Source organism: Calonectris borealis, chromosome 2 (genome assembly GCF_964195595.1).
Source record: "Calonectris borealis chromosome 2, bCalBor7.hap1.2, whole genome shotgun sequence".
Classification (NCBI taxonomy): Eukaryota; Metazoa; Chordata; class Aves; order Procellariiformes; family Procellariidae; genus Calonectris; species Calonectris borealis.
This window is the reverse complement of record NC_134313.1, coordinates 145,413,141-145,434,988: the sequence shown is the minus strand read 5'-3', so window position 1 is coordinate 145,434,988 and position 21,848 is coordinate 145,413,141. Positions and strand designations below refer to the sequence as shown.

The window sequence follows — 21,848 nt, the reverse complement described above, 5'->3', positions numbered from 1 at the left end:
TCGTGTTCCATCCTGTTTAAATTACACATTTTTGGTGGTCATGAATATAGTAGATACTGTGTCGGGTGACAAGTTGAGCAAAGCATAGGTAAAATCTGTAATAGGAATAAGCAGTCTGACTGTAGTTGAAAATGGCTCTGTATTTGATAATCAATCAAAGATGGAGTGTATTGGATAAAGTCATAATATTAGAAAAAAAAATTACTAGCAATTCTAGGTTAGGCAGTTATTTACAAAGGTATTTTCTGCAACTTAATTTCCTTTAAAGGCTAAATTTCTACATGCAAGAATAATACAGATTTATGAACTAATTTTATCCATCTGGGTAGTCCTTTGAATTCACAAGACTTTAGGTCTCAGACTAAGGATGAATAGGAATAGATGAGGAAGAAAAGTGAAGGTTATTACTGTATAGTACTGCCATGTTGCTAGCAAACCTTCTTCACAAAGGTTTGAACCCCCAGGCACTTCTGCTTGCTATTGATCTGAGCCTTGTGTGTAGTATAAACTCAAGGAACTATTCATATACCTGTTCCAAGTGAGGCTTTTACTCATAGCGCTCTGCGGTCTCAATTTTGGGGATGCGACAGGGCAAAAAGTCTATTTAGTATGATTTTAAAATGCTGATGCCCGGTTGCTTAGGTGCTTGAGAGCCATTTGCTGTCCACTTGGACATATGCAGCACCTCTGGAATCACTGGAATTGCAGAGGTGAAGCTGAAAGCAGATTTGGACAAAAGATGTTTTTCTTAGGGATGTGTATAAGGATGTTTTCTACTTGATCTTTAGGTTTTAGACGCCCATCCATTAATTTTGCTTGGTGTTCAAGAAATTCTTATGCCTGCTAGAATACAACAAGCAGGTTATTTTTAGCAGACTATTTCATTTATCCTGAAGTATTTTTTTTTTTTTTATTTGAAATGCAGAATGAAGTTCCTGGTCCGTCGATGGCACAGAGTTACAGGTTCTGGTATACTAAGTATCAATAGGGATGTCTTTAGCCAGAACACAGGTAAATCGTAGTAATGACTGAAAAAACGGTATTCACAAGTCACACCACTGCTAAATGGAGATGGTTTTTAATTTGTATTTTCCTCATGTGGAATGAACGGGGTGCTGCTCCCCCTTCCTTTTGCTATAATTGCTTGGATTAACCTATTTCTCAGGTTTCTGAGAGTTTCCATGCTCAGCACAGACACTAATTTATTTGCTTTCTCTTCAATCTTGTTTTGCTCCGTTGTGGGTGGGATTTAAAAAAATATGGCAACTTGCCCTATGGAGTGTGTTTGTAAAAACAATTTGAGCTGCGTCACTGGGTTTCTCTTAAGAGATCTGCACCCCCGTCTCTGAGAGGGGATGCTGAGGACAGGGACGGACAGAGGAACTGTAGCAACTACAGGTCCCCCTCAGTGGCAACAGAGCCTATTGACCAGCCCTCTCTGGTCTTTTCCTCAGAACAAAAGCCTGTCATTCTTTTGTTATAGCTTAAAGTTTGGGAAATCTGGTTTTCTGTTTGCTTTCTAGCAGGAGTCTAAGGAGAATCAGGAGCTTTTTTATTAATTCCTGGCTATCTAGGTCTGCACTGAAACCCTGTCCTGCTCAGTCTGTGAGAGTTTTCTCATTGACATCAGTGAGGCCAGGATTTCACCTCTGGTTTTCTCTGAAGCAGTCTGAAAGTGGTCTACATTTGTTAAACACCATTTTTGTGATATGCAAACAGAAAACTCACATTTGAGATTCCCAGTAAAGTGCAAAATGTTTTAGTTTTCAAGACACTGCTTTTTATATTTCTAGGTAATGAATTACGGCCTGATTCATTCTCTGGTGGCATGGATCTTTATGGAGAACAAAGGCATTCCTATAGATCCAGGTCAGACATGGAATCTCCTAGAGCTCCTGTAAACTTTCATCATAAGTACCTTTTATTTTAGATTAGTATTCTCTGTCAGAACACTGTTTAACTAAATGAATGCATCAGTGCTTCCTGCTAAGGTTTGTCATCTTTGATGCCGTAAGAGTTTTTACTTTTTTTGCAAGGATACATAACAAATTACATCTCAGGCCTTCAGTGTGCGTTTACTCATCGCCTGATCAAGGCCAAAGCTTGCAGACTTCTGCTGTCTGATTTATGTCACGTTCTTGGAAGTGGTGGTAGATGACTGGGACAGAGCTACGTTTACCTACCCCTGTAGAGCCTAGGCTTTGGGACTAAGCAAACCTCTGCTGCCTGTCCACCTTTCAGGTGGGCAGCCCGGTGTGGTGTGGGGAGGGGCTGCCTCAGGTGCCCTCAGCTGAAGGAAGGGAAAAGCAGGGCCAGGGAAAAGCTCGCCGTGGCTGGGGAGGGTCATCCTGTTACTGTGGGCTGGGGGGAATTACCGCGGCCTCGTGGCCAGAGCGTGGGTGGGAGCTGCTTGGTAGCTCTGCTGCTTGTTCTTGATTAAACCCCTTTGGACAGCTGTACTAAGCCGTGATACCAGAGGTATCAGTGAATCGGATGCCAGTGAAACCAGGTATTTTTCATCAAAAGCAGGGTTTTTAGGAGTGCCATCAGCCTTTGATGACTTCATACAGAGTTGTGGGCTGTGAGCTTTACTGAATGTCAGATTCTTGCCATTTTGGATCTTTATTTTTATACAAACCACCTCAACATTTGTAATCTGAGTTTGTGGCAACCATAACAGTTTACATGGAAAAAATGTTTAATCTATTTTAGCCGCTTTTGACTTTTACTTATAGAGAGTAACGAAGAGAGACAGAATCCTGTAAAAATGGCCGTGTCCTTGTTCACACAAGCTTCTTAGTAGAAAAGCAAACTTGAATCTACCACGGCTTCTGCTGCAGTCTCAGTAGGAACTTGCTGGTCAGTCTTTGTCCCAAAGAAAGGCAGCAACAAACCAGGTGCAGTAGAAAGAAAAGGCAACTGGGAAAAGTGGTTTCTCTGGGGGAGGCAGTACGATGGCTTGGGCAACAATTGGCAGGGAGGTTAAATGGCTACGATGTGCTGGCTACCACAAGGGTAAGGTACAGGCCATGCAGTCAGTAAGGTATCCCTACTTAGAGTATTTTGCTGGGTTTGCTGATACTTCGTTTTAGTTGAAATTTTGCTTTTTAAAAACATCTGTGTTCTTCTGCCCCTAGGTTCCACAGTATGCATGCTGATTTAAACCCAGTCTCTTTCGCCTGTTCTCAACTGCAGAACTATGATCCTGAAAGAGCTTTAACAGATTACATCCATCGGCTGGAGGCACTACAAAGGCGACTTGGCAGCGTGCAGTCAGGTAAGGGCTCAGGCAGTCCTCCCCGTCGCCCCTAGGTAGCACAAGGCATGGTTCCAAGGTAGAAAGTCCGTGCTGGTTCTCTGAGATACGTAACAAACATCTTTGATTTTAGGCATTTTCAGCCTTAAACAAGAGGCTATTCTGAGCTGTAGCAAAAAGCTCATTAAAAAGAAAATTGTAAAATTTTTTGCAGGGAGACACGTAAGTGTGCTTTAATGACAGATTTTCAGTTTATTGGTAACACTTTAACTCTCCCTGATCTCTAAATGTGCAGCAAGGATTCAGTTGGCATCTTACTAAGATTTTAAGCTGGATGGAGAAAAATGTACCCAGAAGATTGAGGTGTGGGAGTACAAGGGAAATTTCTTCTCCTGCTACTTTGATTACAGAAGTTACAGCCTTTTTGTCCCATAGATGATGGTAATTTTTGTGCTGTAAAACGAATATATCAAGAAAATTGTCAAATCAGTGGGACTTAATTTATCAAACTTGATGTGGGGATGATTTTTGCAGTTACTGTGTTAAAGACTTACTTCAGCATAAAATCTGTCATTTGAGGAAGTTTTGTCCTTAAAAGATTTCCCATGTAAAATCTTTCACGCTTATTCAGCCGAATAACATGTCATTGGTGAATTCTCATCTACTTATTCCAAGTAATCTTGATGAAAATCTTTCTCCATCTTACAGGTTCGACTTCATACACTCAGTTGCACGCGGGTATGAGAAGATAATAAAATACCCTTCCAACATCTCCACCACTGGCAGTGATGTTAATGGATTGCCTTCTGTAAATCTGTGCTCTTTCTGTGCTTTTATATAATGTGTATATTGTGGGACCAATATGAACACAGCTATACGATTGTATACAGTTCCATCCTGGCACACCCACGCAGACTGGGATTTATGTATATAGGCCCTTTGTGTTCATGAAAAAAAAAACAAAACCAAAAAACCCCACCATTAAATTACATGTATATTTGTGGAATGCTAATTTAAATGATTAACTTATGAAGTGTGTATTTATCAGAAGGGTGCAAAGATGAAACTTGTGTATTAGTGAAATTGAGCTACATTCAGCGAAGTTTACTTGCACTTTTTCTGGCAAGGCTACTGAAGTTACATGACTCGTAATATTTGCTACTGGCAGTGCAGACAGAGTATCACTTGTAGAGACCTATTTTTGTAATGGTAGAAGTTTTGAATTTTATGGGTATTTTGTCAAAGTACTGAAATAAAGATGACTTCATGCTTTTAACTGTGTTCAAGAACCAGTCCCTTATTCACACTGAAAAGGTTGCTCCTACCTGCACTCCTACTCGTGGTGGCTGCAGCTTTACTTTTCAGATTCCGAAACGGTGCTACTAATGAGAAGAGAGGACAGGTACAAGCTTGCTGTCTGAAGACCCTGGTCGCATCTGGCAGGGCAGATACTGCGCTCCCTCAGTTGCTGTGACCGATACAAACACAAGGTTTTGTAACAGTTATACCCGAGCTTAGAACAGGAAGGATGGGGCAAAGCCCTTGCTCCAGTAAGCACTGATGAAGGGGGGAGCTCTATGTATGACCAACTTCATACTTGAAAGAAAGAAAGGAGTTTATTACACATTTTCTTAGAAAAGCTTTTCAGAATTGACAGGGTTGAGCACAGAAAACTTCCACAGAGGCTTGTTTATAAACTTAATTCAAAATTCCTGTGAGCCAGAGCGCATTACCATTTATCACCACCACTCTTGAACCAAACACCATTTAACAATCCTGCATGAGTCAGTACAAAGGGGGACCACATTCAGCTATTTCACTTAAATTTGTGAACATTTTATACACAAACGTTATTTACAAAATTAACGTTGTTTTATCATCACATTGTTACTTTCATGCTTACATCAAGCTTCCAGAGCTTACTGCTTAGAAAATTATTTGTTGCTTTCTGAACCCAAGCATTTTACAACTGCTTCAAGTTAGACATTTAAGTCGTTTATTCTTAGAAGAGACGTCTCTGTGAACATTTTGTAGTCTGCCTACCACTCAGCTGTGCAGTAACATTTTTTTTAATAAGTATGTGGGCACTTCCAAGAATCAGCCAAGACCAGACCTAGTTCGCTTGGGGCAGAATCACACGTATCAAAGGTGGGGCACCACCCAGCACATTCCCCCTCGGTGCCTGTTCCCTGATGGATTTACTGTAACTGGATACAGAGGTAAGGTACACAGTAAGTACGTTACCCCTGGTTATCTGGGGAAAAATAATCTTCAATTATTTCTCAAAAGCAAAGAGTTCCATTTATAGAAATGACGTATTTCTTCACCTTAAAGAGTTGGCATGCACCTTAAAAGTGTTACACCAATAGAAAACACACTTTTTCTTTAAAAATGCAATGAGAGATTTGTAGAACAAGCAGTTATACACAGCAGCATTAAATGGTGTGGGCAAACAAAACAGATGCATTTGGTAGATTACTGTTGCTTTCCTAAGAGTAGATGCAACAGCTTCCATTCGCCACTCATTTTGTCACAATTTTATTCAAAAGTTAGTTTATACAACTTAAATAAGTAAGGTTTTAGCTCCAGAATTTACAGTGACCTCCTCTTATATCTGATAACGGGGTTATTAGGTGTGTGTATCATTGTTGTATAATTTATAGTCGGAAAATAGTCATTGATGAGATCAAATTCATACAAACGAAGCAAAGTAGACCAAATAGTCTTAATCTGAACATAAGCAAAGTTTTCTCCAATGCAGCGATGACGGCCTAGAAGGAAAGCCATAAAAAGCAGTTAGAATACTTAGTTATGAAATCACCTTTGACAACAAGCTAACTTTAAAAATTTTATGCGGAGAGTAATTGCTACTTTCCTTTCTAAACAAGGTGGGGCTCTGATGCTGCACATAGACCATGATGTAACTCCATCAAAGTCTTGTTTCTCTAAGCTGTCTCTGCATAAAACAGGCCGAGTAATTTGGATGAGATTGTGGTCTGTCCTCACCAGAAAGTGTTAATTTATGTATCACCAAAGAAGCATTTGCAACACTGAGAAAAGGTATCAGCTATGACCATATTGTGGTGATATTTGCAAACTGTTTTGGCAGTTAGGACTCTATGCAGATTTTTGCTTTGCCTTAAACTGACTGTGTATTACCAGGTTTTTACCTTGACTTAAAAAGCCTTTAGTCAAATATCACACGTGCTAACCTGAAGATTTGTTTTGATTGCTACTCTGAATGATACACAGCTACTGCTAATGCAAAACTATCGACTTCATTCTTTTAACAGCACTTTCACTGTAAGAAAACTTTCAGGCAGCAATAGAAAGAAAAAAATAGATCCTCAGATGCTAGAGCGTGGGGAGGTGCTGTACGAGACAACCAACGACCAGTATGAGCCCCTCCAGTAGACAGTCGCTTAGGAAGGCGCTGCCTTTTCTTACTCACCAGCGCCAAATGGAACATACGCAAATTTCTCTCCAGCTGCTGGGTTATCTTGGAGGTACCGGTCAGGCTTGAAGTCTAGAGCGTCTTTCCAGGTGTCCCTGAGTCTGTGGTTAACAGTGGGAGATACACAGACCTGATGGCCGGGGGGAATATTATATCCAGCAACAGTCTACAAGACAAGACCCCACATGTCACAAAATTTCTCCATTTTTCTTTTTGAAGTGTTACCTGAAGTGCTATATCATGAGGCTTGAATTTCAACATAGATTTTGGCTAAGCTCATTTAAAATCAATGAACTTTATTGTTTTAATTGTACAGGGCACAATGTTCAAGTAGTTGCAGGAACCTTTCAGCTGCTTTAACAAGGCTGGCAATTCTATAGAAAGAATTTTTAAAAAATGAATGAACTTAAAATTTGTTGAAAGCATTTGTCATGGGAGGGACAATCTTTTAAAAAGTTATTTTACTTTCTGTCTTATTTGTACAAACAGCAAGTTTTCTTTCAGATTTACCTAGTTTGTCTTGTATTAAGTGCAAGCCAAATTTTTCCAAGATAGCTGTTAAAAATACCTGGCAAACAAAAAAAAATCAGCTTTGCTGAGTAAGACTGCAAGAGGCTGTTACTAGGTCCCTCAGAGCCTTCCCTTCTCCAGGCTCAACAAACCCTGTTCCCTCAGCCTCTCCTCACAGGACAAACGCTGCAACCCCACACCATCTTGGTGGCCCTCTTGGCCAATCATCTTGATTGCTGGAGGCCGGAGGGGTCCAAAACTGGACACAAATAATTCCAGATGAAGGTAACACTATCAAGTTCAGGGTATTAATTGCTCTTCTCAATCAACACCGGCTACACTCCCACTGATACAACCCAGGACGCCATCAGCTTTCATCCCTGCCAGCAAACACGTCTCACCCGTGTTTTTCCTTCTGCCAACCGGGACACCCCCCCGCCCGGCCTTTTCCAGCCCTGTTCTACTGAAGTGAAGGTAGCTCCAAGAAGTGTACCCACTTGGGGAGTTCTGGCCATTCTCATCATGGTCATTATAGGAGGTCTAAGCCTTAAAGTTTCTTTCAGACAACGATCCAGCAAACTGAGATCCTTGAGCTGAAAATACAGAGAAAATGATATATCAAAATATAGACAAGTTTAATCAACACAAACAAAATGGTATTTTACACGATTTAAAAATAAATTAAAAAAAAAAAATCAAAGGTAAGCAGCTCATATTTACATGTACTTCATTAGCTACCCTGATAATCTTTTTTTTTTCCTTTCATTTGATTCAATTAAGAAGGAAAAAATCTCTGACCAGTGTAATCAATTATGACTAGTTTCTTGCTAATCCTAATCTGTCTCATGAGTGTTTTCTGATGCCTAATTAAAGAACAAGGTCACACTGCATCCCTTTCCTCAGTGGGAATATGAGGACCTTCCTCCTCTACAGAACTATCATTTCTTAAACAGAAATTGTAGGAACTGTAATTTCCTTAATCAACACTGAATAAAAAAATAGTAGCAAACTGAAAATTTACTTGGAGAGGAGGAGATGGAGGAGATATTTTGGCAAACAGTGTTATCACAGAGTGACTGTGCCAGATTATTATTCTAACACAAAGCATATGACTATATTTCAGTTTTCTTGGTTTGGTTTGGTTTTGATGGTTTTGGTTTCTGTTTTTGTTTTTTAATAAGCATCTAAAAGTATAAAAATACCCAGCAGGAATAACGTAACATACAAACCTGGTCGTAAGTTAATGGTGGCAAGTCATCCCCACAAACTGCTTTTTGTTCTGCATAGCACTGTTCCTGTATTGATTTGTCTCTGGCTATGAAGAAGCCGAGCCAGGCACTGGTGGTGGAGGAAGTGTGCTGCCCCGCTAGGAGCAACCCGATAAGCATGCCAGCGACTTCATCATCTGTCAGCGGACGGCCATCCCTAGGTTGAAGGGTGTTAGGTTAGAGCTTCATTTGATCAGGTTTCCAGTTACAGCAGTATTTACAAATTCTTCTAATGTACTTCTTTCTCCTTCTTCTCTTTTGTTCCCTGCTCTAAATGGAGCAGCAAAAGATCGAGGGGTAGGGAGAAGGGAGAACAGAGGGAGAGAGACTCTCTAGGAGCCTAAAGAACATCATTACTGAAAGCCAGCAAAGACAAAGGGAGCAACTTCGTGACCATTGATGGAAATCTCAGAAATCTAAATAACCATTTACAAGTAAAGTTTTTACGCTGTTTTTAAGAATACAGCTTGGACCAACTGCCGGCAACAAAAACAACTCAGAACATGCGGGAATATTTCTTATTTTTTGGTAGATAGTTTTAACTGAAGAGCTCAAAGCTAAAATAAAACATCTATAAATGACAATTCTTTAAACCCTTTGCTTACTTGTATGAAGCATCAAGTAGAGTTTGGAGAATGTCATCTTCCTTTTCCTCAGACTTCCGACGTTTCTGTATAACCTTGTAGAAAATATTCTTTATTTCTTTGTGTGCTCGATCTCGACGTCTGCAATTCAAAACACGTCTAGTAGCAACTTTGTATAAAGTAACACATGAAATGTTTATGAGGATTTATTGGGACGTCTAGAACAGCTTACAAACAAGAAATGGGGTGGGGGGGAATCCAAACAACAAAGACGTTTAGATAAAATGCTTAAGTTGCTTCATCTGTTATTTCTCATACCTGAAGCTCGGCAGAGGTAGCCAACCTGGCAGAAGCCAGGCAGCGTGAGTAAAACCCCCATCCAAATCGGCATACAGCTGAGCCACCTTCTCGTTCAGTAAGCTTCTTATTTCTTTCCCATGTAAGCAATGACTTGCTGTCAAAATGATAAGTTCTGAAAGGGCTTCAAACAGGTCTGAGGAAAGATTTGAAAAAAAGTTACTGAAGATGCATTTCAGGCGAGATGTTATGTTTTACAGGTTATTCTTTATTTTTATTTTGTAGAGGAGAAAAATAAGTAACTGGACACAGATTAGTAATTTTAAAGAGAGTTTTAGATTGTTTTACTAGAATAACGAAGCATCTAATTTTGAACTTCTCACTGCCTATCAAACAACTTTTTAATTAGACTGCTGATTTCAATAGCTTTTTTCTAAGGTATTTCTTTCTAGAAATTTTTCTAGGAGAGCTAGTAATCCTTCCAAAGTAAGCCATGCAGCACAAGCTCAGTCCTTAATAAATATAAAATAAGTTGTACAAAAAAACTTAACCTTGAAATCCAAATCCATGGGAAACCAGTTAGTTTTGCTGCTCGCTGAATTATTTTTATATAATAATATTTATACATTTAAATATAAAAGTATATATTAACATATTATTTATTATATAAATCACATACATTACATATTTATTGTATAAATTATATATAATATAAATTATATACTTAAAAAATAAATAATAAATCTTTTAAAATGTATAAGTATTATATATTATATAAATATTATATATTTAAAGATAAGTATATAGGCTTAAATAAATAATATTTGACACTGTTATGCCACTGTGGGCTTGCAATAATGGTGATGGGCTATGTCTCGCAGGCTAGTTGGGAAAGACAGGTGGGAAATAAAAGATGAATTCCACTTACATCACTAACCTAACTGTATCAGCTTCAAGGATGCAGTTTTTCAGTGTAGAAGATCCCCGAGCTACGATCTCTGACATAGACTCTGTGAAGTCAGAGCAGTATCTTTTCCTAGGGACTAAGAAGCGGTTACGCTGAGCTGACTCACATCATGCAAAACAAGCACGATTCAGACAGGCAACAGGCACACTCTTGATGAGCTGACTAAGAAAGCAAAAGTAAGATAGTCCTTCACTCCTTTCGATGATTTTCTGAGCAGCTTTATTCTCCAATAGCCTTAAATCTGATTAAACAAAATCTGTATTTTGCATGTTTCTTCTGATGTTCAGTACAATTTTATCTATGTCATTTTTAATTTCTTTAATATTGCAGGAAATAGTTACAAAATATACAGCATTGGCCTTAATTCCTTCCCAGAAAGTCAGAGGAAAAATGCACCTGATCTTGCTTACTTTTTTCTCCACTCTCTCCCCATGCTTTGAAATACTCCTTTGTTTCTTCTTCAATCACAGATACATGCTGTTTAAACTGGGCAATATTTAGCCCAGTTTTGAGCATCTTCTTCTGTTCCAAAAATACCTAGAGGAACCAAGACAGAAAAAGCAATCAGTACAAGGATCATCATATTAATGTAATTAACAACTTGTTATCATTTGTATTATAAGAACATACAGAAGTAAAAAGAGATTACGATTAGGACTGCAGGGTACAACAGATACTCAAATTTAAGTAATAGGTAATATTCCATTTTTCACGTTCTTTGTTTTTCAAGCAAAAGTTTAGTAACACCCGAGTAAAATACTAGCTTAAGGGAGCTACAATTCTCTCTTTTGCGGTACCAAAACAAAAAATAATTTTAGTATCTTTGTTAAACTTTATCCCTGAAGATACAAGCAGCATTCAAGATTGAAATACGGAACACACTTTAGATAAATAATCACAAACGTAATCAGACCTGCCCTTGCAAAGTCTGGATTCAGTCTGTGTTCCCTGTTACGTGGCCTCCTTGCTTTCTCTCCCCCAGAGCGTCTGTCTTCCCTCATGCAGTAATACCTCACCTCTGGTCTAGCGATGCACCTTTCTTTTACAAGAAGAAAGGCTCTCTGAGCCCACTGCCCAGGAAGTCAGACACAGAAGCAGGAAGCAAACTGCTTCCTAGGAAAATGGTGAGCTTCACATACTTCTCACCTCTTCCTCTTTTTCTTTGTATAGACTCATAGCTACTGGTAAACCTACTGGTAAAAAGCCCATTATTAGATGGGAACCATTCAATGGATTGACAGGACATCTACTCAGAAAATTATTCAATGAATTTTAAGCCCTAATTATGAACAAGGGCATCTGCCCTACCGATCTGCACTACACCATGAGCAAGACACCAAAAATTGTCTTCCCGCCAAGGGCTCTGCACATGCTATAAAGTTATTCACAAAACAAAAGGCATAAGAAGAAAGGTTACTTCCTAGAAACTTTTGTTTTCAGAACACAGCGGGGACTCCAGCAGTCTGGCAGAGGGTACACATGCCACAGAGCAGAGAGACAAGCACATTTTCCCTTGCAACGTGCTAGCCCATCTCCACCTCCAGCTTGATGGAAACAAGAATGGCACACAGGAGTGAACACATCCTCTGCCATTTCAGCTCCTCTCAACGCAAAACTATCTGCAAGAAGCTTGGAGGGAGGAGACAGAGAGAGAGTATGAGTTGCTTAATATAGTCTATGCATATTAACAAACAATTACCAGAATTACTGGTAAATAAGTAACTTCTTCCTTTTAAAGAGTAAGGGGTGGTTCTTCTAAACATGACTAAAAGTCACTGTTAGACTGAAGACATAGAGACTTAGCAGCTTAAGCAGAGAGAAGGGGGCCTGAAAAGAAAGTTCTGGATGATCCATCAATGGTAGAACGCCAGTGAAAGTTTGAACAGCTCTCTAAACGCCTTCCCAGTAGATGCTACGGATGTCGTCTATCTGGACTTCTGTAAGGCCTTTGATGTGGTCCCCCACAACATCCTTCTCTCTAAATTGGAGAGATATGGATTTGATGCATGGACTGTTCAGTGGACAAGCAATTGGTTGGAGGTTAGTGCTCAACGGCTCAATGTCCAGATGGAGATCAGTGACAAGTGGTGTCCCTCAGGGGTCCGTATTGGGACTGGTACTGTTTAATATTATCTTCATCGATGACATAGAGAGTGGGATCGAGTGCACCCTCAGCAAGTTTGCAGACGACACCACGCTGAGTGGTGTGGTTGACACACCTGAGGGACGGGATGCCATCCAGAGGGACTTGGACAAGCTCGAGAAGTGGGCCCATGTGAACCTCATGAGGTTCAACAAGGCCAAGTGCAGGGTCCTGCACCTGGGTTGGGGCAACCCCCGGTATCAATACAGGCTGGGGGATGAAGGCATTGAGAGCAGCCCTGTGGAGAAGGACTTGATGGTACTGGTGGATGAAAAGCTGGACACGAGCTGGCAATGTGCGCTCACAGCCCAGAAGGCCAACCGTATCGTGGGCTGCATCAAAAGAAGCGTGGCCAGCAGGTCTGCTCTGGTGACACCCCACCTGGAGTACTGCATCCAGCTCTGGAGCCCTCAGCACAAGAAAGATGTTGGAGTGGGTCCAGAGGAGGGCCACAAAAATGATCAGGGGGGTGGAATACCTCCCCTATGAGGAAAGGCTGAGAGTGGGGGTTGTTCAGCCTGGAGAAGAGAAGGCTTTGGGGAGACCTTATTGCGGCCTTTCAGTACTTAAAGGGGGCTTATAAGAAAGATGGAGACAGACTTTTTAGTAGGGCCTGTAGTGATAGGACAAGGGGGAATGGTTTTAAACTAAAAGAGGGTAGATTTAGATTAGATGTAAGGAAGAAATTTTTTGCAATGAGGGTGGTGAAACACTGGAACAGGTTGCCCAGAGAGGTGGCAGATGCCCCATCCCTGGAAACATTCAAGGTCAGGTTGGACGGGGCTCTGAGCAACCTGGTCTAGTTGAAGATGTCCCTGCCCATGGCAGGGGGGTTGGACATGATGACCTTTAAAGGTCCCTTCCAACCCGAACTATTCTGTGATTCTATGTCTGAAATGAAATCGTGGTGGTAGCACTATGCAAAAAAAGAGCTCACCTCTAGCAGAATGCATTCTGGCCACAACCTGACGTGCTACCTCACTAGCTTCTTATAGGGAAACACTCAACTAGACATCATCAGTGTTTGTCAATAGCAAAGTCCCTGCACCTCCTAGCTGTCGAAAAAAGTAGCCCAGCTGATTTTCTGAGGAACCTGAATTTGCAAAGACAAAAAGAAGTCGTCCTTCTAGTATCAAAGGTATGAATGAAGTAGACTTGTCCACAGACACCCAAGGCTTACTGAGTAATATGAAAAGATTGTCCTCTTGACTAAAGCAGAACTCAAATACACTCTAGGGAAAAAACTAGGGTAACTCTAGAAAAAGACCTTATTTCAGAAAAAAAGCAGTATATGGTGGACCAATGAGGTAGGCCTTAATCATGCCTATATGCCTGAAGAACATAGTTCTAAGAAATGCCCATTTCCAAGGAGCTTATAGAAAGTTCGATAAAACTCCTGAAGGATGAGATTAGATCCCATCAAAGAACTAGCTCTTGAACGAAGGCAGACATTCAAATCCATCCAAGAACTGTAGCGTATGAAAGCAGAAGTCAAAACAGCTGTAACGAGTGGATGAACTTTCACAGAATCAAGAGACAAACCAGCACCTTTCATTTTCAAGCAGACATCCCACGACAGTCAGAATCCAAAGAACAAGCACAACATAGTGAAAATCTGGCCAACTTAGCAGTCTATGTCTGATTCATAGACACTTTTCTGAAACTAGTATGTGCCAGAGAAGAACATGAAAGATGTATTGCAGAGAATCATGTACCCTCTACACTCTAGCAGCTTCAAAAGGCATCCCTGACTCCATCCCGGACTTTTTGAGGAAGACCTCCGACTGTCAGAACTGACAGAAACAAGCCTGTTAGAATGGCCCCACTTGTGGAAGAGGTCTCCTAGGACGCAAGAAACGATCTCCTCCGTGTTATCCAGGCTGCAGTCCTGCTGATTTCATTCACAAAGGAATGGGAAGAGCTATGCAAATCCATCAAGTGCAAAAAACCCACCACCCAAACAACCAAATAATCCTCCCCCCAAACTTTGTGACACCGTCTATCCACAATTTAACACTTCCTGGCAAAGCAGGAGACAACTGTATTCTCCTTTACTTATTTACGAAGTGGCAAGTTGTTGGTAGTCAGTGGTATATGAGACTTCCAAAAGAATGGGATAAGAACAAGATACATACTTTCTGGATCACTGCAAAACGCCGGTGTGGAGGAAAAGAGACTAGTGATTACTGCCCCTTAGCGACATAATTAAGAGGGCAACAATCACTGCAAGTACCTTTGGCAGGGGAGAATGAAGAGGCACGCTAAGGAGGAAAAGTCTTGATGGCTGCAGAAACTATTACCAGTCAAATGATTGGCATCTATACAAACAAAATTAAGCCAAAACTGAAAATCCAAAAATAAAGTATATCACAATGCTGTTTCTGCCACCAGACTACTCTGTTGTACAACAGGCCGTTGATGACAACATACACTGAATACAGAGTCCCAGTGGAGCAAGTCTGTCCATGGAAAAGTCAGCTTCTGCCAACTTTCTGTCATGACAGACAACAGCACAAACAAGAAAGCAGCCAATGCTTAGCTCGGAAACAATGCCACACAACAGTCACTGTGCTTCCACACCCACGCGGACTGTATTCTGCAAACATATGCAAACTGATTTTTGTCAGAGCAAGACAAACCTTGTAGTGCAAATTCTCAAATTAATACTCCTGTATCTAGATTTGGCATGGCATAAACGAAAAATTATCACTCTTAAAGCTCTCTCAGAGGGAAGACCTAAAGTTGCTTGGAAAGGAAATGTAAACTGCAGTCAGTGGCATACTGTAAGGGAAGGAAAAAGAGACTCACTTTATTAGTTTCTCCTCTATGGTGGGATTAGATGGTTTCAAGAACAAAAAGTAGCACCCAGACTGACGAATGGCCAGGCCGTAAATAAAGGAACCTAAACATGTTCAGTCTTGATTATCCAAGACAATTGACCAACTGCATTATGCCTTGCTGTCAGAATTGCATATGAACACACAACTCCATCCTACAGAGCCAAGAGCTCAGGGTTGCCTACTGAGAATTTAAATTATGCTACTTTTCTACTTATATTTAAAATACACACCGTATTAGAGACATCATAAGCAACTCCCTTCCCAAAAACTGGTGTAGTTAACCGAGAGTATACATCCTCTGCATTCAAATCTTCGTTTTTACTATTGAAGAGTAGAGCAGCAGCATCGCTACCCAGTAAGTATGTGAATGTCTTGCCAACCATAGTGAAACTGAATACAGGTCCATACTAAGAGAGGAAAAAAAAAACCAAAACAGTTTATTTTTTATAAGAACACCACAAATTATTAAATCCATATCTCTTTATGTACAGGCTTCCATAAATCACGTAATCTCCTAAGTGTCTAGAGCCTTAATACAGATATAAATATTTTAAACCACACTTAAATTATTTTCTCAATATACTTACTAGTGATATCTAATGTTGTAACGAACACACACGATCTTGTACATTTTAAAACCATTTAGTTTTAAATAAAAGATCAATTATACTACAAAAACAAGCAGGGAGAGTACAGCACACACAGCCTCCAGTAACCTACAAACACTGTCTCAAAAAATTCTGTATTTGGAGTTATGCATAAGTAATTAAGAGCAAATAAGATTTTAAAGTTTAAAAGCTATCTCCAGCAGATCTTCACATACTAAATTTGGCTTTCTCTAAGCTAACCAAGCTAAGAATTAAGCTTATGTTTTAGACAATGTGAAACAGATCAATAAATCTAATTTCATTGGTATTAAGGCTCTACTGCCTTAGTCCATTTCTTTTGGGCTGTTATAGTATAAAACCTACTGAGGTTTTTATACACCAGCCCTTTTAACACTGGAAAGGGTCTTAAAATTCATCAAATTACCTACAGAGGTGGTCAGCTACATTCCAGACTGGTCACACATTAGTAAAGAGTGACATTAAAAGTTCCCAATTAAGGCAATAAATAACATTATGAAAATGGCTTTTTAACTAACTTGTGATTCAGCTACAAGCATTACCCAAATACACAGACATATTTTTTTTAAATCTGAATCACAAGAGGTATCTCAGAAAATACTATTTCTCTAACAGCAATGTACGTAAAGAGATCTGAAGAAACCAGAGCCTACTCTGCTCATTCCGTTCCATATTCGAGGTGGTAAATGAAAATGAACTGCTTTTAAACAGGCTCCAGATAGAGAACTTAATAGACACACAAAAATATTTTAGCATATGCTCCTCCAGTCATGTGGAAAAACATACCTTGTCATAAGCATTTTCCAAAAATTCAATGGGACTTTTTCCAAATGCGATTGCATGTCCAAGGAAAGGGATGCTTGACGAAATATAAGGTGGGTATTTCTGAGGAAGAAGGAGAAAAATAAATATTGAATTTTCTTCAGAGAGTAATAAAATCATGTCCATTTACATAAAACTAACACAGAGGAGGCTTTAGACATGTTTTGTTTCAACTTTTTTGTGAAAAGGCCAACTTTGGACAATTGATTGTTTTTTTTAAATAGAGTAACAGTGAGCCACACTTAAAAGCAGCAGAGGTTAAAATAAAATGAATACGATTAAGATTCTTGCTGCCTCTGAAAGCAAAGCACAAAGATACTGCAACTGGAAAGAAAGCAGTCAGAAACAACAGTGCTGACGATTTGTTAAACTGTCCCGCAAAAGCATCAACCTCAGTTTAGCAACGAGTTTCATACGTAGGTGGGACCCTTCGTTCAAGCTGCACTGATGAAGCAGTACCGGGCACGGCCTTTGCCCCCACAAACCCCCAGCACCTCTGCTTCATGTGCTACCAGCCAGCCGGGCGAAGGGACAAGCCAGCGCAACGCTCCCGCCAGAAGCCGCCCCTGGGGAGATGCCGGGAGGCTCCTCGCCCGCCGAAGCCCGCTCCCGCACGCTTGGATTTCACCCCCCGCTCCTTTGCGCTCCCCAAGAAGGGCCGCCAGGAGCTGAGCGCTCCGCTGCTCGTCCGTCCGTCCGTCCGCACCCTGCAGGGAGGCCGCCCGGCTCCCCCCGGCCCTCTCCCTCTACCCTGCGGTCGCCCCGCGGTGACCACCCCGCCCGTGGGTGGTCCCCTGCCCCGGCCCATCGCCTCTCCCTGGCCCCGCCACGGGCGGCCTGAGGCTCCGCGCGTCCCCCAGCGCCTACCCTCTGCTCGGACCCGACGCGGCGCCGGTAACCCAGCTGGAACAGGTAGCCGAGGCTCAGCGCGAAGGCGGAGGCGGCCAGCACCAGGGAGAGAGGGTTGCCCACGGCCACCCGCTCCAGCAGGGACCCGCCGACCTCCATCAGGCTCAGCATCTCCTCAGCGCCGCCTGCCGCGCTGCGCCCCGCCTCGGGACCGGCGGCGGCCGCCACGCCCCTCCGCGCTGGGCTGATCTCTGCCCATGTGACGATTCCCGGCGCCTGAGCCAACCGGCGGCCGTGCGCCACGGGGTGACGGCATCTGCCGGGCTGCGAGGGGCGCCATTGGGCGGGCGAGGGACGGGGGGCGGGGCGATGGGCCGTGGCCAGTGGTTGGCGGCCGGCTGGGGCCTCGCGCCTGCGGGCGGGGGCCGCGGGCCGCGGAGCCGCGCTGGGGCCGCCGGCGAGCGGGGGCCGCAGCCCCGAGCCCAGCCGCCCCGGGCGGCCTCTGAGCGGGGAGCGCGGCCCCGCCCGCCTCCTCCCGCAGCTGTTTTCCCCCGCGGCCTTTGCCAGCTCCTCGGTCTGGCCTTGACCGGGCCGAGCACCGCTACCGGCGTTGCTCAGCGTCCGGCGCGGTCCCGTCGCTGACCGGCTCGGTGGCCTCTGCCTCCTTCCTCTGCAGCAGCACTCAGCCCCGGGGGGCTGCGGCAGCTCTCTGGTGCTACAGCACTAGGGTAGCGGCACGCTGGGGGATGAACACACGTGGGGTGAGAACACGTGTGGACAAAACACGCATGGGAATAAAACTCGCATGGGATAAACTTGTGTGGACAAACAGCGTGGGAATGAACTCACGTGGGGTAAACGAGCACTGAGAAACACGCAAGGGTGTGACTTGTGTGGGGGTAAGCGCACATGGGTATGAACTGTGGCAGAAACACGCGTGGGTATGAACTTGGGTGGGGTGAACAGTCGTGGGGAGAAACTCGGGTGGCGTGAATTTGCGTTAGGGTGTGTGGGTGTGAAACGTCTGTGGAGAAACACATGGGGGAACATGTGGGGGGGGATCGTGTGGGGATGACCTGCACCAGGGGGCCCGCCTGGGATAACCCACAGCAGGTAATCCACCTGGGATGACCCACACCGGGTAACTGACCCACACCAGACAAAGACAACCCACCCAGGATAACCCACACCAGGATAACCCACACAGGGTAACCCACCTGGGAGACCCTATGCCAGAATGACCCACCCAGGATAACCCATACCAGAAAACCCACATGGGATGACCCACCCAGAATAACCCATGCAAGCTAACCCATCCTGGATAACCCACACCAGAGAATCCACCCGGGACAACCCACCAGTGGTAATCCATAGGGGGTGGCTCCCCTGGACAACAGGCGGTGTCACACCAGCAGTGTCACTCGGCAGCTGAGCAGACAGACACACGTTCGGTGCCACAGAAAAAGGCCGGTCTTGTATACGACAGGGCCCAGCCCAGCGCGTGCCGTAACCATCGACGCTTTCTAGGCGTCAGGCCTTTAGTTGCCCGATGATCACACCTGCAAAAATCATGCCACTTAAAAAGACTTCACAGATGGGGCTGTATTAAAAATACTAAATTTGAGAGGGGATGCTTGGTTAGAAGCCACGGCAGTTCACAGCAGCATACATTAAAAACTGGAAAGCTGTTGTCTTCTCGGTTGTTTGCTTCATCACCCTCTTACCTTGTGATGCATTTATACTCTTCGGGGGCATAGTTCAATGCTTACATTTTACTAATGGATCGAATGCCTGATACTCACTGCTCGGGTCAAGTTGCTGTATATTTCTCAGTGATGTAATAGATTTGGGGAGCTGGCCGATATTATTATTTACAATTAAACGGACCACATACTCCCATTCCCCTGTGCTGTCTGGAATTTCCTTTAATGCATTGTGAGATATGTCCAGCTCCCTGAGGCAAACCAGTTCAGGTAGCTCCTCTGGAATTTCAGTTAACTGATAAAGAAATAAAACCATTTATTTAGACACAAGTCCTTCTCTTCTGCAAAAAGTTTAAAAGGTAACTTTCCTGCAGGTAAAATAACCCATATTCCGTAATTTACTTCCAACAATAAAAGCTTCTGACCTTCGATTCTAGTGGAAGCTAACTTGGTATTTTCCAATAAAAATATGGATGCTGAGCACAAAAATTTGCAGGGAAGCTTTTTAGACATAACAGAAAGGCACTAAAAAACATGCAGTAGAATGATACCTCCACAGCTGGAGTTTTAGGAGAAGTTCTTTTGGTCATTGTTATCATTAATGAAAAATTTTACCCTCTCAGAACACTCTAATTTTATTTTCTGTTTTCCTCAGCCACAAGGAAATGAAACATGTATTTTTCTTCTTTTTGGTTCTGTACTTACTTTCAAGTGTCTTTTCTAATTTTTATTTTCCTTCTTGGAACTTCAACTGTTCTCCAGTTATTGTGGAAACTAAAGCTACAGCTCTCTGAGAAATGGATGTAAGATCGTATACTTTTTGCTTCTGGTCTGAAGAAAGCCAGCCCTTGGAAAGGATCATAACTACATCGGAAATCGTCTAAAGAAATATGCGCCTTTTCTGAAATCAGGTATGAAATACTGATTTTGCAAATTCTGGTGAAAAGAGAGATTTAAATGCCTAACTCATCAGGAGATTGTTTTGCCCTGTTCCTTAGTATTTAAAAAAAAAAAAAAAAAAAAAATCGAACTGTGGATTCTAGAAATGTGAAGCAATTTTCTCTGCTATAAGAAATCAGGGATCCAATATAGCTTTTCTTGTTTGAATCAGTGAAAGTTTAATGACCAATTAATTTTAAGAAGTATGACAGGAGTTGGAAGGATTTGTTCATTTCAGAGAGGAATCTTGGAGGCAGGCTTATCTACCACATCCCAGCTAGTCGTTTTGCTCTTGCTACCCATTGGGATGGCAAATACCTACATTCCTAATAGTACTAGAAAAATAAAAAATAGATGATCTGTTTCAGATCAATCTGATTATCAAAATATCACCTCAAGATATACCTCAATAACACTACATAAAGTGAGGTTCATGTCTAGTATTTCTAATTAAAAGTGCATCCCAATAGATTTTTGTCCAGTTGTGATATTAAAAATAGGTAAATTTGTGCACATATTTGCCTCTCTAGAAACTATTTTTCTGCTCTTTGTTTACTCTAGGTGTATTCAAACACAGGAGCATTTGTATCTGTTAGGAGGAAGTCCATTAATAAGAATTTTGCAGCACAACAATCTGTGCAACGCAAGTTTTTCTTACCTAAAGGAAATGGTCTCTTCCCTTCAACCCATTCATTCAACACACTGTCCAGGTCTCCAGTGACTTCTTCCACATTTGTGAACTTTCTCACTTCTCTCTTTACCCCCAAAAAGGGATTACTTTACTACAGTGCTTGCTACTTTAATACCTTGTTTTTCCAGACAACAGACTATAGATCACAAAACATACATCACAAATGTGCAATTTGTTGCTTGACATGTCATAGAATAGCCCGATCTGCCTCAGATAACAGACACTGCTCAGCTGAGCAGACGTTCCACACTTCTCTAGAGCTCTGTTTGCACGTTCTTCCCGCTTTGAACTTTAAATTTACTCTGTTAAACTTTTGTTCTCTTGCCCTAGTGATGTATCATCATAAACAGTATTTTCTCAACTTCACTTGACCGCCAGTTGACAAAGTGGTCTTTTCCTCTCCCCTTATAGGCAGATTTATACCGTCAGGCGCAGTGTCGGGGTGCGAAGCTGGAGCCGTCACAGAGTCTGTGAATTTAAGGCCGGAGACCGATCTGTGGGTGATTGGAGTTTTGCCACGACTGGGCCTGTCGGTCAACCTCGAGTCACACAGGTTGGCTTCTCCACAGCAAAAGGCACCCAAACGCGATGGGTCCACTCCTCGCTCGTAGTGAGGCCTGCACATAGGGGTGAACAATCCTCAGGTCAGCACCCTAGCCTGATGATTAATTATTCCGCTTGATTAAATTGTGCCTGTTTTTCACAGTTTTAAGTTTTCAGTGACTCTTGCCTTACTGTGCCTGGCTGGAGTATTCTACGCTCAAATCTTTGCTTCATCTGCTATACAGTTACTCACTTTAAAAAAGCGCTTGTTAGATAAGCGACAGGAGTTGAGCTGAGCATCTCTTGCTTACAGAACCATAGTCTTCAGACTTGCCATTCTTGCAGCTCGTTTTCAT

The 21,848-nt window shown here is 42.3% G+C and overlaps 2 protein-coding genes and 1 long non-coding RNA gene across 20 annotated transcripts in view; 2 read left to right on the top strand and 1 right to left on the bottom strand.

Moving 5' to 3' along the window:
* The window catches only part of AKAP9 (A-kinase anchoring protein 9), a 120,720-nt gene extending 116,188 nt beyond the window's left edge, over positions 1-4,532 (top strand). For 11 of the 16 annotated variants that reach the window (XM_075143801.1, XM_075143795.1, XM_075143796.1 and 8 more), the window contains 4 exons: positions 926-1,011; positions 1,794-1,914; positions 3,138-3,277; positions 3,965-4,532. In XM_075143801.1, the coding sequence (XP_074999902.1) occupies positions 926-1,011; positions 1,794-1,914; positions 3,138-3,277; positions 3,965-4,008 (391 nt within the window). In that variant the 3' untranslated portion in view covers positions 4,009-4,532. The remainder of the gene's footprint in view (positions 1-925; positions 1,012-1,793; positions 1,915-3,137; positions 3,278-3,964) is intronic. The other 5 variants (XR_012672696.1, XM_075143797.1, XM_075143798.1 and 2 more) reach the window with 2 other exon arrangements.
* A 321-nt stretch (positions 4,533-4,853) lies between these two features.
* On the bottom strand, positions 4,854-17,848 carry CYP51A1 (cytochrome P450 family 51 subfamily A member 1). The gene is made up of 10 exons (XM_075143806.1): positions 17,635-17,848; positions 16,732-16,830; positions 15,550-15,726; positions 10,747-10,873; positions 9,391-9,565; positions 9,094-9,213; positions 8,450-8,645; positions 7,718-7,813; positions 6,708-6,876; positions 4,854-6,027 (listed from the first exon to the last, which is right to left on the bottom strand). Exons 1-10 carry the CDS (start codon positions 17,785-17,787, stop codon positions 5,849-5,851), a joined length of 1,491 nt encoding a protein of 496 aa, XP_074999907.1. The 5' UTR covers positions 17,788-17,848; the 3' UTR covers positions 4,854-5,848.
* Positions 17,849-18,071: 223 nt separating this feature from the next.
* LOC142079496 (uncharacterized) lies at positions 18,072-21,632 on the top strand. 3 transcript variants are annotated; one of them, XR_012672694.1, is made up of 3 exons: positions 18,072-18,515; positions 20,082-20,230; positions 21,361-21,632. It is a non-coding gene; the product is annotated as an uncharacterized LOC142079496 (long non-coding RNA). The 3 variants fall into 3 exon arrangements; XR_012672693.1 differs by having other exon boundaries at positions 18,100-18,529; XR_012672692.1 differs by having other exon boundaries at positions 18,100-18,979.
* The last annotated feature ends 216 nt before the right edge of the window (positions 21,633-21,848 follow it).